At 34.9% G+C, this 16,052-nt stretch overlaps 1 protein-coding gene across 1 annotated transcript in view; it reads left to right on the top strand.

Moving 5' to 3' along the window:
- The first annotated feature begins 2,263 nt into the window (after positions 1 to 2,263).
- Positions 2,264 to 16,052, top strand: part of LOC123311555 (protein spaetzle 5) — a 68,437-nt gene continuing 54,648 nt past the window's right edge. Inside the window, exon 1 of the mRNA XM_044895592.1 lies at positions 2,264 to 2,449. Within this exon, the coding sequence (XP_044751527.1) occupies positions 2,414 to 2,449 (36 nt within the window). The 5' untranslated portion in view covers positions 2,264 to 2,413. The remainder of the gene's footprint in view (positions 2,450 to 16,052) is intronic.

Genomic DNA, 16,052 nt, shown 5'->3' on the forward strand with positions numbered 1-16,052 from the left:
CTTGTCTTTGCACGGTTACATTATGTAGTAAAAGATCAAATTATAAGTGAACAACATGGTTTTGTTGAAGGGAGATCTGTGGAAACCAATTTAACTAGTTTGGTCGAGTACTTGCATGATTGCTTAGGGAGGGGTTCACAAGTCGATGTAGTTTATACAGATTTCACCAAGGCATTTCACAGGGTCTGCCGAGATTTGCTACTTAACAAACTTGATAAAATTGGTGTTCTGGGAGTCATGATGTCATGGTTCAAATCTTATCTAAAAAATAGGCAGCAATACGTTGAAATTGGTGGTTATTGCTCCGACAGCATTTTTGTATCATCTGGTGTACCTCAGGGTTCACATTTAGGCCCATTGTTATTTTTAATTTATATGAATGACATTATCAAATGCTTCAAAAGGTGCAAATTTTTGTTGTTTGCAAATGATTCGAAAATTTTTAGAATTGTAAGTTCTTTGAGAGATTGTTTAGAATTGCAAGGGGAATTGGAGATTTTCGCTGCTTATTGTAGAGCTAATGGCCTGTACATTAATCACCTGAAATGCTCAGTTATGACCTTCTCGCGTAGTCAGAGAGCACTACAGTACTCTTACACGTTGAACAACATTAAATTATCTGGAGTCACCAGTATCAGAGATCTTGGTGTAATCTTTGATACTGAACTCTCTTTTGATAACCACATAGATTCCCTTATAGCTTCTTGTAACCGTATGCTTGGATTTATAATGAGACATTGTAAACCTTTCAAAAATCAGTTGGCCTTGAAGATATTGTACTTTTTGCTTGTTAATAGTAGGTTAAATTTCGCATCAATTGTATGGAACCCATTTTACATAACGTATATAACTACTAATTAGAATTGAATCAGTTCAAAAGAAGTTTATCAAATTTTTAAGTTTCAAATGTAACTTTTATTTAAAGCCCAGAGATCCAAAAAACTATGAATTGAGGCTCAAACATTTCAATTTCAACAGCCTTGAGAATAATAGGAAAATAAATGACATTCTTTTTGTACATAAACTTGTCACTAACAAATTGACCTGTGATAGCCTGGAGGGTATTAACTTTTACACTCCTCATAGATACCTAAGGCATAAGGATCTTTTTTTTGTTCCTTTAAGGAGAACCAACAGTGCCATGAATTCACCCCTACGTAGGGCTATGGCAACGGTGAATAGTTGCCCGATTGATTTTGATTTGTTCGCTGATAGTACAGCTAAAATTAAGAAATCACTTAAAAGAGGTTTGCTTTCGTGAATTTAGGTAGTTTAAATTGTTTTTTCTTTTTGTATTGAGATGTAATATTTTGTTATGTTTAAAGGTTAGCACTTTGATAAATTATCTATGAATACTTTTTATGGGATTTATCCTGTTTGAATTCCTTTCACTAATAAATAAATAAATAAATAATCAATCAAAAAAAATAAATAAATAAAGTGAAAGCACTCAGAAACAATAAAGCTGATAACTTGTGAGTAAGTTGATGGTGTTTTTTTATATATTTGACAAGAGCGACTATTTTCAACAGCGGACACTCATTATGGTTTCAGTTCAGTTAAGATCGTTCATGCAACATTCATTATGGTTATGAGTGGCAAGTTTTGAGCGATTTTTTTCTTATTTTTTATTTTTTTTTCTTATAATCCCGGCAGACGGGCGGTTTCAAGTTCACATTGTAATGTAGAACGAAAGTGCCAATTCAAACGTTTGGTAACTTATAATGAAGTTTTTGGTGCCAGTTCTCGGACTATAAATAAAGCAATCAGCAAGATATTGCAACTATAACTGTGTGTTCCAACTGCAATAAACAGCATAGAATATAAAAATTAAGGACTAAATTTCGTACATTATTTCACGTCATTCAAAATGAAAATAAGATTATGTTATCAAGTGCTCTTCATTATGAGTTCGTGAATAAACACTCAAATATTCAACTAGGTAGGTAGAAACCCAAAATTATGATGAATGAAATTATCAAGGTGGCGACGAAGATGAATCAGACCGCGTTCTCGTTGGGTTACTTCCGTTTCCTATAAGTACTGAACCCGACGTAAAAGTAAAAGTAAAAAGTAATAATTATGACATCCAATGTGCGAGTGAAGTTCATTCGATAGAAACTTTACCTGTCCACTGTCAGTAGGTCGAAGAATAGTAAATGCGGAATCCCCACCTACTATCTACTCTAGACACATTCGATTCACTACATACGAGTCAGTGATGATCCACTGAATATAAGGAAATCACAAATAATTAAGCGAGCCTACTGTTTACAAATGAATGGGAAATTTGAAGAAGTGAATAAGTTACTCTTGAGTGGGAAAGTAAACTATTTTCGGGTTTAAAAATGACAAGAACTTACCAATTGTGAAAATTTGGGACGGTTGGTGATTAGAGTGATATTTTTTTGAAATGAGTATCTTGGAACGGATACTGATCATAAAATTGGTGAGAAACATATATTATTTACTAAAATTATGATTATAAATGAATGAATCATATAAAAAGTATTTAGTTTAGAATATTCATTAATATTTCGAGTTGTTTTTCAATCAAATCATGATACATGCCCAATTTAAATATCGACGTTTTCAGAATTTAAAAATTACTTTTATAAATTACTAGAGAAAAGGCTTCATATATGAGAAACATACACTCCTTTTTAGATGAGAAGCTGTTTTTCTTTAGCCGTACCGAGAGCACTAAAAAGCTCAAATGTCTATTTTGCAGCTCAAAATTCGAAATTAACAGACATTTTTAGTGCTCTCGGTACGGCTAAAGAAAAACAGCTTCTCATCTAAAAAGGAGTGTATGTTTCTCATATATGAAGCCTTTTCTTTGAACGATTGCTGTACGACACATTTATGAAGAATTCGTGATCCTATTCTGTCTGTTGGTCTGGCCGTCATTGAACACTTTAATTTCTGAAAGAAAAGACCATTTTAACTTTTTACCATTCCAGTTGAATTGAAACTTAGTGGATAGTTGTGATTACCCATAAAATTTAAGAAATTTCAAAAACTAAATCTACAGGGTGTTTCATGAGTCGTTGGCCATAGCCCAATGGTGAATGCAGGTCACCCAGGCCTTTCAGAAAACTTGCTTGTTTTGAATCCTAAGGCTATTAGTTTCGGAGACACGGGGTGACTCATGAATATTGACCTAAATTTGCAATAGCTATAACTCTGGAATGCAAGGTCCGTTTTCGTTCAAATTTTATGGGTTTGTCCACATCACAAAACTCTTACAAACGGTTCATGAAATATCATTTCATATTGAATTTAGATACAAATGATGTAAACCATCTTGGAAAATGTAATCCGTGCGTGTATTTGCTGCATAACATACATAACTATTAAAATTCATTCTTCCGAAAAACCTTAACCTTTTAATTACCTTTCATAAAACAACAATGAAAGAACAGGACGAATTAATGTTTTATGTCATTTATTCGGAATGCGGTCCTGTTTTTATTCTTTGGTGATATTATTCATTGTCTTCGGTCGAGATTTTATTATAAATTTTCTAAAATTTCATTCAACTTTTTTTAATTCCAAACCCTCAGTTCCCACTGAGTGTGCGTAAAAAGTGACAGACACTTCAGACATCACGGGAGCATTTGCGGAGGATAGAGGATAGAAGAAGCCTGTGCAGAAGTTAAACAAAATCCCTATATGATAAGAAGGGCTGAATAATCTGATTTTAAGCGCTAGGAAATGTGTCGAGATGGAAAATCTCCATTTCGAAAATCTCTTATGATGGTACATTTTCATTGTTGAAGAATAAATATTAATATGTACTTAAAAGTAGATGTGAGTTATGAAGCAAATACACTTACGAATTATATTTTCCAAGATAATCATTTGTATCTAAATTCAATATGTAATTTCAAAAGGATTCACAAATCGACTTTGCATACTTTCAAACACTTTTTTACGAACAGTCAGTATGTGCTGATGGTTTAAAATGAAAAAGAATTGATCAAAATTTGAAATAATTCAGGATCTCGGCAAAGGAGAATTATTTTCACGGAATAAAAACAAGACCACATTTCGAATAAATGACATAAAATATGAATGATATATGAATACCCTTGTGAGCCTAAGGATACAAAACAAGCAAGTTTTTTGAAAGGCCTTGATGACCTGCTTTCACCATTAGGCTATGGCCAACGACTCATGAAACACCCTGTATATTGATGCTGGATACATTGGACAGTTTGATTTAACACCCTTGTTCATAAGCATATTATTTTACTTCGAAATCAAAAAATATTCCAACTCCATATATTATTTCACATGATGTCAAATTCAATTACGCCAAAAAATGTTGAATATTTGGATAATTATTGAAGACTGCAAATAAAAGTACTTTTTATTCATGTTAGCAAAATTTGGCGTCGTTTGATATCACAATTTTCCACCGTTGATGAATTCTTAAAATAATTCATAAAATTACTTCAAATGGTAAATGAGGTTATTAAACAGAAATATATACCAAAAAAAAAAGAAATAAATGGAATTATTGAATAGTCGCAGAAATATCGTTATCTAATTACACCACTGACTAGCCTAGCACGCTCTATTCTCGCAGTTTACTCCGAACTTGCCCCTCAACTATGTCATACCTTTTCTAACAGGCCTCTTCTTGATCTTTTTCAGAATCTCTGATAAAACAAAGATCCGATCGTCTAGGAAACGCGATAATCTGATAACTGATAAATTGATGGGTATACTCATTCACATTTATTTTAGCAGTCGGTTGGCCATGAAATAATTTTCTCAAGTTTTTGTAAGTAAAACGGAGTAAGGTTGGCACTCATGAAATATCGTTAATGTCATTATGCCGTTGCCACAACAATTAATATTAAGAAAATGCCGAAAGTGATTGAAAAAAGAGACAGGGTTTCAGAAAGTGCTATTTAGAATTCAGGTCCGCTCATTCAAATAATTATACCCTGATATTCTAAAATCCACAATACTTCAGAAGGTGGCGAACATATTCAATGTAAGAGAATAGAGAATTTATATAATGTTTCATTTGAATCAAAACGACTTAAATTTCAGCTGAATATTTCCACAATCAGAAAGATTGTGAATGAAGAGGATGACAAAGAATTTCCTTCTATTGGGAGACCCAAAAAAGAGGTGGCATTTGAGAATTTAATGTTTGAGTGAATTAATGCGAAAAGTTTACTACAGGATTTTTGATGAATGTCATCGTAGAATAAGTTTCCGAAAATTGATTTTTCTATTTTTCATTTGACTTATTGTCCTATACATTGTAAATATCTTAAGGTACCAATAAATACCTAATTATTATTATTATATCAATGCATTAAGATGAACAGCCACAAATGCGCGCCAGTTGTATTGCTAATTGTTTATTCATGTGAAGTTTTTGTTCGAAGGTAAAGTTCATGTTGATTGAAACTTCCTTTAATTCCTTTTACTTATATTGATGCAAGATGATTTTTGTTGAAGAATTTAACATTATTGTAATTATCTGTTAATTCCTTCGGGAGATACTCATTCCCAACCACTGCAACATATGTATTTCATCTTCGGGTTAATATTTTTGAAATCTACAACTGATAGAACGTATTCAAACTTTAGCCAAAGAAGGTAACGAACATTAACTCTCTCAAGCTAGTGCATATTATGATATTATACTGATCTCTTGTTTTTTCCATGCAAATAACTAGATTTGGTATGCCTTCAATCAGTTTGTATAAACTTCAATTATGTTCGTCACATATTTTCCGAAGAGATTCGATATTGAGATAAAGTACATAATAACAGAAACTTTCACGTAGAACGGGCAACATAGCGTTGATTTAAAACCCAAAAATGTTTTGACAAGCGTCATAACCCCACATTATCGTACTATACAGAGTGAAATGTGTCAATTTTCCATGGCCAACCGACTGCTAAAATAAAAGTGAATGGAGTATACCTATCTCATTCTGTCAATAAATAATAATAATGAAATTTTCACTATAGACATAGAGACATGTCTATGCCCATATGGCTGCTTGACATTTTACCTATAGGTGAATAAACCGGCTCTAATCATAGATTATTTTTATTGATCTATGGCTCTAATCGTTCAGAAACATAAACTCCTCGGTATCTCTTCAGTAACATCCAAAACGATGATTATGAATACACCCAAAATAGTTAATTACAGGTGGTCATTAAATTTAACAAACGAAGGTTGACGAACACTTTACAGTGAGGATGATGCCTGTTTGCACCGACTTATTTAAGTCAGGTGATTCACCGTTGAGCCATCTAGGTGAAATCTGGTCGGTCCGATGCATTTTCTAACGTCTCTATGGGAAAATTTTGGTCGAGCCAAGTCATATCATGGTCGTCTTGAATTATCGATCTAGCCAATATCCATCTAGTTGACCCGAGTTAGGCCGACCGGCCACCGAATGCGAAGTTGCGCGAAGCTGAGCATTTTCAGTACTAATATAATTGACAAGCTACGAATTAAGTGACGTAGCTCGTGATTTAGCATTGAAAAAGCACAGCTTCGCTCAACTTCGCATTCGGTGGCCGGTCCATAAAGTAAGTCAAGATGGGTCTGTTCTGTGGGCCGGTCCGCCTTAATCAACACTATTGGGCTGATATTATATGTAGGTAACTATACAGAGTGTTTCCAAATTAGATGTGAACCTTGGAGGAGGTGTTAGTATCACTCATTTGCTGTCGTTTGAGCCATATTTATTGATAACCAAAAATCAACAGTTTCCGAGATATTTGAGTTCTTGTGTTTTTCAAAGAATTTCTAACCTTACTTCATTTTTCGTCAATTTTTTCTACGTTATTGACCAAGTTTGATTATAATTTTGGATTAACTGTCCTGTATTAGATGTTGAAAAGAATTAGTATGATTTAAAGGTTGGTACATGAAGAAAAAAAAATCAATTTCTAATATCAATTTTTTCATAATTCAAAAAGTTGCAGGCAAATTGATATTAGAAATTGATTTTTTTTTCTACCTATAACAAATTTTAAATCATACCAATTCTTTTTCAATATCTATTACAGGATAGTTTTGCTTTTTTCATACGTATCATATCTTTTTCTGGTGAAAATAATACAAAATTTTAATCAAACTTGGTCAACGTAGAATAAATTCACGAAAAATGTAGTAAGGTGAGAAATGTTTTGAAAAACGCAAGAACTCAAATATCTCGGAAACTGTTGATTTTTGGATAAATATGGCTCAAACGACAGCGAATGAGTGATACTAACACCTTCTCCACCAAGGTTCACGTCTAATTTGGCAACACCCTGTATAGTAACCCTTAAAAATTCATTTCCCATTACCTTAAGTAAAACCGACATGAATTCCGCTCTATGAGGGCCATCTCATGGGTCCATCGGATTTTCTGTCGGTTCAATATCCTTCGATACAAACTGATGGAATCCTATCGAATTATCGGTAGATTTCCGATTCATTCTAACGATCTACTGAAGTAGGATCAAAATTTTCATTGAATTAATTCAGAAATGAAAATTACTTTGCATTATACTTTCTATTCTGAAAACCCTGCGCTGAGATACGAGGATGTATTGATGTCTAGTTAGCCTAGACCAGTTACATGTATAAAAAAAAATATCGCGTTACCATATCAATGAACAATAACTCATTGGAAGTGTCAGTGTGAAGTTTGAGGTCAAAAAAGTAAACCAGAGTTACGTAATAAATTAAAAGAAAGATGTCCACCGAAATTTTGAAAATCGAAAAATTGGAGTATCGAGCCATCACCAAGTACCTGTATTTAAAAGGTTTAAGAGATAAGCAGATTTACGAAGATATGTTTAATACCCTTGGTTATCAATTTCCTTCATATGCGACCGTGAAAAATTGGACTGCAAGCTTCAAAAGAGGTAAATTTTCCATTGAAGATGGTGACTGATCGGGAAGGCTAGTTTCTGTGTCAATCCCCGAAAATATCGATGCAGTTCATGACATGATTTTATCAGACCGTCGAATTGGACTAAAACGGATATTTGAAGCACTGAATATTTCATACGAACGCTTTCATCATACAGTTCGCGTCAATTTGGACATGAGAAAAATTGCTGCACAATGGATATGTTAATTGAACCCAAAGGAAGCTACTTTTCAAGAGACTGACAGTTCGGACATGACGCAAGGTCACAGCGATCCTTTGAAAATGCAAAAAAAATCGTTACTTACTCGAGCTGTTAGATATTCATACAGATGGTTAATCTGCATTGTTGGCCCATTAATCTGACATTAATATCAAGGGGAGTTTTCTTAGTTTGATACTTTGAAGATGATAAAAAAGCAATTTTAAAGAAAATATCCTTCCTGTACCTCTAATCCTTTTTATATTTATTATAAAAGTTGTAGATAATAAAATTCTATATAACTTTTGTCTGAAGCAATTCTATATACTCTTGACCGTTTTCGAGCTAGAGGGTGATGAGGGCGAGGAGCTTAGCCACACATGCGAAAGACCAAGGACAATGTTGAAACCCAGTCTAATGTACATTCATCGCCATTTATCTCAAAAACGTTCAAACGTATAAAAAATTACTTGGGACTAATCTTGAATTATTAGATTCAAAAAAAGAAAAAAAGTCACTGCACCGCTGCATTAATGGCAGTGTATATGGATCAAAAATTCAATAACATGTGGTAAATTATCCCCTCACATATATCTGCACCAAGCAGTTACCATTGAGTGTTGAGTGCAGTTCAGAATACTAATGCAATACACTATTGGCTTTTGTAGTTCTTTAGAATAGGTCAGAAACACAGCTCCAATTTTCCTGTTCCACGAACAGTAGTTTGTGATTTTGATAAGGCTCTACTCAATGCAATCTGTAAAGCATTCGGGCAATGAAGCACGAAATTTTAGAAATTAATATTTTTCAATTGAGATTGCCGAATAATAATAAATACCTTTCTTTAATTATAAATATATATAATTGGGAACAAAATAATGTTGGTACATACCTTTTGTTTTTATCTTGAAAAAAGCAGCCTTTCGTTCAGCAGCGACATTCCCTAAATTGGTTCGGGATACAAAAAACGTCGCAAAGTTCAAAAACTTTGCGAACATAACGATTTTTGGAATAAGCCAATAGCCTCCTCATATACAGCTTAGTGCTAAAATACATTAATTTCTGACATCACCTTATTTTCAAAAGGTTATTTTTATATAAATTTTCACCTGAACTAGATATTCAGATAAAATTCAGTTCTTAACAATCATACAATCAACATCTAACGCTCGCGTCCGCCTCGCCGAATGTGAATATTTTTCTAGGATTGCCTATTCCAGAGACAAGGTTGTCTCTGTACCAGGTGTTGTCCTGTTTTATATTCGAATGGATGAACCTGCAGACCGGCACGTCAGCGTATTATTTGTTTGAGTCCCCAATATGAATGGAGTGTTACTTTATTTCCACCACGATTTTGAGTTACTCAAATGGAAAACATCATCCTTTCACTTTATTCACAAGCCTGAGGAAGGGAATAGAATTCCCGAAACGTTGCTGCCGAATAAATTGTGAATGATTGCGTTCTTTGTGACTGATAAACCTTCACCTTTCTCTGTTTCCTGACCGTTTTGTTGAGAAAGGAACCAAACTTTCTTATATTCATTCATTAATTGTATCTCTCGATAGTCTACGTCGGTTAGGAAATCTCCCAATGAAGTCTAATTGACATTACAACTTGATTACCGTAGATTTGGGTGACTTGGAACGACTGTTAAATTCAACTATTTTTATTTTTTTCTAAAAAGAGGTTTAAATATGCTCAATGACTCAGACTATTGATTAGGACATATGTTACGGCTAAAGATATGTGTGAGCATAAACTTAAGATTAGCCGGCTAGACTTAGGTTCATATTCGAGGACCGGCTGAAGTTCAATAAAAATAATAAAATATTCATGTGCGATGTGCGTGAGGGAACTTCATCTTTAGCCGGCTAATGCGCACACTGCACATTACCCAAAACGAAACGCTTATACAATGCATAAGCGTAGCCAGGGTTGAGTTTCGGGGGGAGAAATGAAATTTTTTTAATCTTGACATATAAAGTGAGACTCTTTGAAACTAATATCATGTACCTATATTATTTCGGGGGAGGGGTTCAAACCCCCCGCCCGGGCTAAACCCGTGATTCGATGGAAACGCGGAGGAGTGATGTCTTTTGAATGGTCGGATGGGAGGAGACGAACGCAAGCGGCCACGTTTTTGATTCAATTTTTACAATAATTGAAATATGCACAATAGCATCGAATGCTATTGTACTGAGGTTTCGTGACATAACGCCCATTGGTTTTCAATTCAACATCTGAAATCAATTCACATACAGAAGTATATATACTTCATTCAACTTTATTTTAGCAGTCGGTTGGCCATGGAAATTTGACACATTTCACTCTGTATAGTACGAAAATGTGGGGTTATGAAGCTTGTCAAAACATTTTTGGGTTTTAAATCAACGCTATGTTGCCCGTTCCACGTAAAAGTTTCTGTTATTACGTATTTTATCACAATGTCGAATCTCTTCGGAAAATATGTGACGAACATAATTGAAGTTTATACAAACTGATTGAGGGCAAACCAAATCCATATATTTGCATGGAAAATACAAGAGATTAGTATAATATCATAATATGCACTAGCTTGAGGAGAGTTGATGTTCGTTATCTTCTTTGGCTTACAACATTTGTAGATTTCAAAAATATTAACCCGAAGATGAAATGCATATGATGCAGTGGTTGGCAATGGGTATCTCCCGAAGGAATTAACAGATAATTACAAGAATGTTAAATTTTTCAACAAAAATCATCTTGCATCAATATAAGTAAAAGGAGTTGAAGGAAGTTTCAAGTTAAGATGCAACTTCACTGTTGAACAAAAATTTCACATGAATAAACAGTAACAGGGCAACTTGCGCGTATTTGTGGCTATTCATCTTAATACATTGATGTAATTATAATAATTAGGTATTTATTAGTACCTTAAGACATTTACATTGTATAGGACAAGTCAAATGAAAAACAGAAAAATCCATTTTAGGGAACTCATTATCCGATGACATTTATCGAAAATCCTGTAGTAAACTTTTCGCATTAATTCACTCAAACATAAAATTCCCAAATGCCACAACTTTTTTGGGTCTCCCAATAGAAGGAAATTCTTTGTCATACTCTTCATTCACAATCTTTCTGATTGTGGAAATATTCAGCTGAAATATTATAAGTCGTTTAGATTGAGATGAAACATTATATGAATTCTCTTACATTGAATATGTTCGCTATCGCCTGACGTATTGTGGATTTTAGAATATCAGGGTATAACTATTTGAATGTGCGGACCTGAATTCTAAATAGCACTTCCTGAAACCCTATCTCTTTTTTCAATCACTTTCGGCATTTTCGAATTTTCGTAATAAAAATTGATATTAGTTGTGGCAACGGCGTTATGACATTAACGACATTTCATGAGTGCCAACCTTACTCCGTTCTAGGTACAAAAACTTGAGAAAATTATTTCATGGCCAACCGACTGCTAAAATAAATTTGAATGAAGTATAGATATACAGTTTTCCATAGGACAGTAGGAACGTAGACAGTCAATTGCAGGCCCAGCTTAAGGGGGTACCAAAATCAACCAGAGGTTAAATTTTTCTTTTATTTTCTCGGAAAAAATTGATTCCCTATTGCTAAAATCGAAACTATAGAATGGCAATATGATAAACCATCGCTATGCCAAAAATCTTTATAATCAATGAGGGATCAATTAACTGCATATTATTCAGTCATCTACGAATCTACGCCACGCCAAAGATTATAGAATTAGTTAACCTAACCTAACTCTATTATCTTTGCGCCACACTTGGGTGAAATAGGTTAAAAGATCGGATATGTCTACAATGGTCGCATTCAGCGGACGGAGCGCAAAGCGCTTCTGCTACCCATCTGTAGCGGTAGCGGTCGGGAACATGTTGAACGTCCGCTGGCAAGCCGAGATAGGATAAGGCAGTCCAACGAGCTGTCACGATCAGCTGATTGGTTGAGAAGTCTGTAGGAAAGACGTAAATAAACGGATTTTTCAAGTTTCGTTAACCTTGTGCTGGTTAAGTCAGTTTTTTTGTGTGAAAAATTACTTACTACGTGTACTCTGTATCCATTGCGGTTCATCTACTTACCAACCTGTATATAAAAATGGAAAATTCAACATCCTTCTATATTTCTAACCATCAATTTCCATTTCATTTTCATCAACAAACTCAAACTCGTACATCTTCCACACTGAATAACAACTACTCAGTGCAAGTCCAACTTCCGCTCCTTTTCGCTACCGCTACCTAGCACAAATCAAATCCGCTCCCAAAAATGGCGTCCGCTCCAGAACGTGTTGAGAATGTAACGCATATTTCACCGAACGTTTCCGCTAGCGTTTGGTAACAGTTGCGCAACTGTTTCGTCCGCTGAATGTGTCGCAAGCATAGAGCCAGAATTTCTTTGCCTGTTGAATTACCGACCCATTTCCATCTCATCTGGAACTAAGGGCAAAAATATTCTATGGACCATAACTTAAAAACTAATCCTTTCAGCAAAACTCTGTTTGCATATTCGTAATCTACGCCCTCGATTTAGTAAATACACCAATTTTGGTGGAAATCGCAGGGATCGAAAATTTATAAAATTTCCCATTGCAATTTTGAAAAATATTTTTGGTCTCCGATCCAGACCATTCATACTGTACACTAATTCGAGGGCGTAGAATACGAATATGCAAACGGGTATTTAAAAAAAATTATTTTTCAAGTTATGGTCGATGGAAAATCGGAAATTTTGGACCTTCGCGGAAAAAATCATAACATCTAAACTGTTCGCGGTAGATGAATGAAGTATGGTTTTTTCTATTCGCAAAGGACCAATCTATCACCAAAAAATCAGCATATGACTAGTGCCTTTTTTCTGGCTGCTACAGCTCCTCAAAGTTGACCAATTTTTTCGAAATTTTACACTAAAAGTGATTTATTTCTCGAAATACTGATCTACGACCTCGAATCAATAGGAAAAATGACCCCGGTCAATATATGTAGCTAGAAAAATCAATTTGTGTTCGGAATAATTTCGTTCATAAAGCGCGGGTAAAAACTATAGGCGAGCGCGGGTTGCAAACGACATTCTTCTAAATACAAACTTTTTTATTTTTCGAACGATTTCAACACGTGTCATTTTTTCTACTGATACGAGGTCGTTGATTACGAATATGCAATTAGATTTTTCCAAAGATGAGTAATTTGGAAAAAATTATCTTTAAATAGAACAAAAAAATAAGAGGGATTTTTCTCCCAGAATACTTATCTAAGGAAAAATTTAAGTGCATATTCGTAATCAACGATCTCGTATTAGTGAAAAAAATAACTCGGGTTGAAATCGATGACGAATATGCAATTAGATGAACCTTAGAGGGGGGGGGGCGCCATCATGAATTTTTGCCCCGGTCAGAAAAAATCGTAGATCCGGGCCATAATTGGGATTATGGGAAATTTTTCTACGAAATAGAAACAATGGGGTCTAATATTGAAATTTCTCTGTATACAATACGTTTGCAGAAAGAACTATGAATATGAAAATGGCTCTTTCTAGCTGATTTTGTTAAAAATTTCTTCCCAAGTCATTGAACATACGGATTCCAAAATACGGCGTGTCGCTACCCTTGATGAATCATCCCGGAGGATTCAAGTGCAGTCAGCGTTAAGACAAATAGTCCGGTTAGCTACAAACAAGGTTGGGTATCTGACACTTATATTTCCCCAAAATTTGACTTTTGGTATTTTGGCTCATTCAATTCCTTTGCGAATTTGCGAATTATGAATAATTACAAGATGAAAGATAACCCTTAACTCTAGAGTTTTACCCCACACTCAAAATAGCATGTTCTTCTTGAATTTTGTCATGAGGCGTTTAGTTTTTCAGATTCGCTAATAAGATTATGTTGAGACACAGTAGAAACCAATATATGTTCATTCTTAATTTCGCAACTGCTCAACAGAATGCTTTTCTGCTATTGAAAAAGTATGTGAAATTCATACAAGAAATGAATTGCATGAATAGTTTGATTATACAAGCTATTCTACAAGCCCTATGACAAACTTTGACAGATGGTAGCTGTGATTATTCTGAACATTTTTTTTCCTATGAACATGTTATATATTGGCGAATCTGCGCAGCAGATAAGAATGAAACACATGTGCCTAACATAATACGTAGGATTAAGAGATTCATTCAGAGTGTAACTGCGACCTGAAATAAATATATAAAATACAAACGAGTTTTCGTCCCAATCATACTATTGGAATAAATATAAATTGGTGAAATACATCACAAGTGGCGACGAGGATGGGATCCGAACCCACGCGGGCAAAGCCCATTGGATTAGCAGTTGATTATTCACCGTGGGGAACGCCAGTGGTGCCCGTGATTAAAAAAGATGGTTCAGTAAGACTGTGCGGAGATTTTAAGGTAACACTTAACCCTCACATCGAAATTGATAAATATCCTTTGCCTCGCATAGAACAACTCTTTGCTAGCCTTCAGGGCGGTGAACATTTCACGAAATTAGATTTAGCCAATGCTTATACCCAGGTATGTCTTGAAGAAGATTCGAAAAATCTTGTAGTTATCACAACTCACAAAGGTTTATTTCGTTATACTCGAGCTCCTTTCGGAATAGCAAGTATTCCCTCTAAATTTCAAAAGTTGATGGAATCGTTGTTACAAGGAGTAGATGGTGTTGTAATTTTTATTGACGATATAGTCGTTACTAGTAAGGATAGAGCCGAACATCTCGAGAGGTTGGAGAAAGTATTCGAGAGATTACAGGATGCGGGTTTCAAAATTTCCGTCAATAAATGCGAATTTTTCAAATCAAAAATTACATATATGGGTTATCAAATTGATAAAACCGGTTTGCATACTTGTCAGGAGAAAATCGAGGCTATCAATAAAGCGCCGGTGCCAAAAGATATCTCACAGCTCAAATCATTTCTTGGTTTGGTGAACTACTACGGAAAATTCGTGCCAAATCTATCATCGATTTTACACCCGTTGTATAATTTGTTGAGGGATAGGGTACAATGGCGTTGGTCAGCCAATTGTGAGAGAGCTTTCAGAAAAATAAAAGAAATATTAACTTCGGCTGATGTCCTAGTTCACTATAACCCAGATCTACCGGTAAGACTCATCACAGATGCGTCAAATTATGGCGTCGGGGCGGTTATTACACATACTTTTCCTGATGGCACGGAAAAACCAATAGCTTATGCCTCGCGAACATTGTCACAAGCGGAAATCAAATACGCACAGATTGAGAAAGAGGGCCTCGGCATTATATTTGGGCTTTGTAAATTCAATGAATATTTATATGGCCGCCACTTCACACTTGTAGTTGACCACAAACCTCTCACATCAATTTTCCATCCGAAAAAAAGTATACCGCAGTTTTCCGCAAATCGTCTTCGCCGGTGGGCTATCATTTTGAGTAACTATCAATATACTATTGAATATGTGCGATCAACTGAAAATCTAGCTGATCCACTATCCAGGCTACCGCAACCAGAACAGAATTCTGTCTGGGAAAATGTTGATGTGAATTATATCAATTATTTCCAAAATAATGCCCACTTTCCGATTGACTTCAGTAGAGTACAAGAAGAAACCCGAAATGATTATATTCTATCTCAAGTCATAAAATTTTTGCGAAGCGCTTGGCCGAACAAAATTGAGGACAATTTGAAAGTTTTTCACAGAATTAGGAACGAACTAACGGTGGAACAAAATTGTTTGTTATGGAATAATCGTTTGATTATCCCTCTTATACTGAGGGCCGAAATTTTGAGAGATCTCCATCGATCTCACATGGGCGTCGTGAAATCTAAAAGTTTGGCCAGATCATATTTCTGGTGGCCTAAATTAGATAAAGATATTGAAGCGCTATGTAAAGAATGTGAAAATTGCCTGATACATAAAA

Source organism: Coccinella septempunctata, chromosome 4 (genome assembly GCF_907165205.1).
Source record: "Coccinella septempunctata chromosome 4, icCocSept1.1, whole genome shotgun sequence".
Lineage (NCBI taxonomy): Eukaryota > Metazoa > Arthropoda > Insecta > Coleoptera > Coccinellidae > Coccinella > Coccinella septempunctata.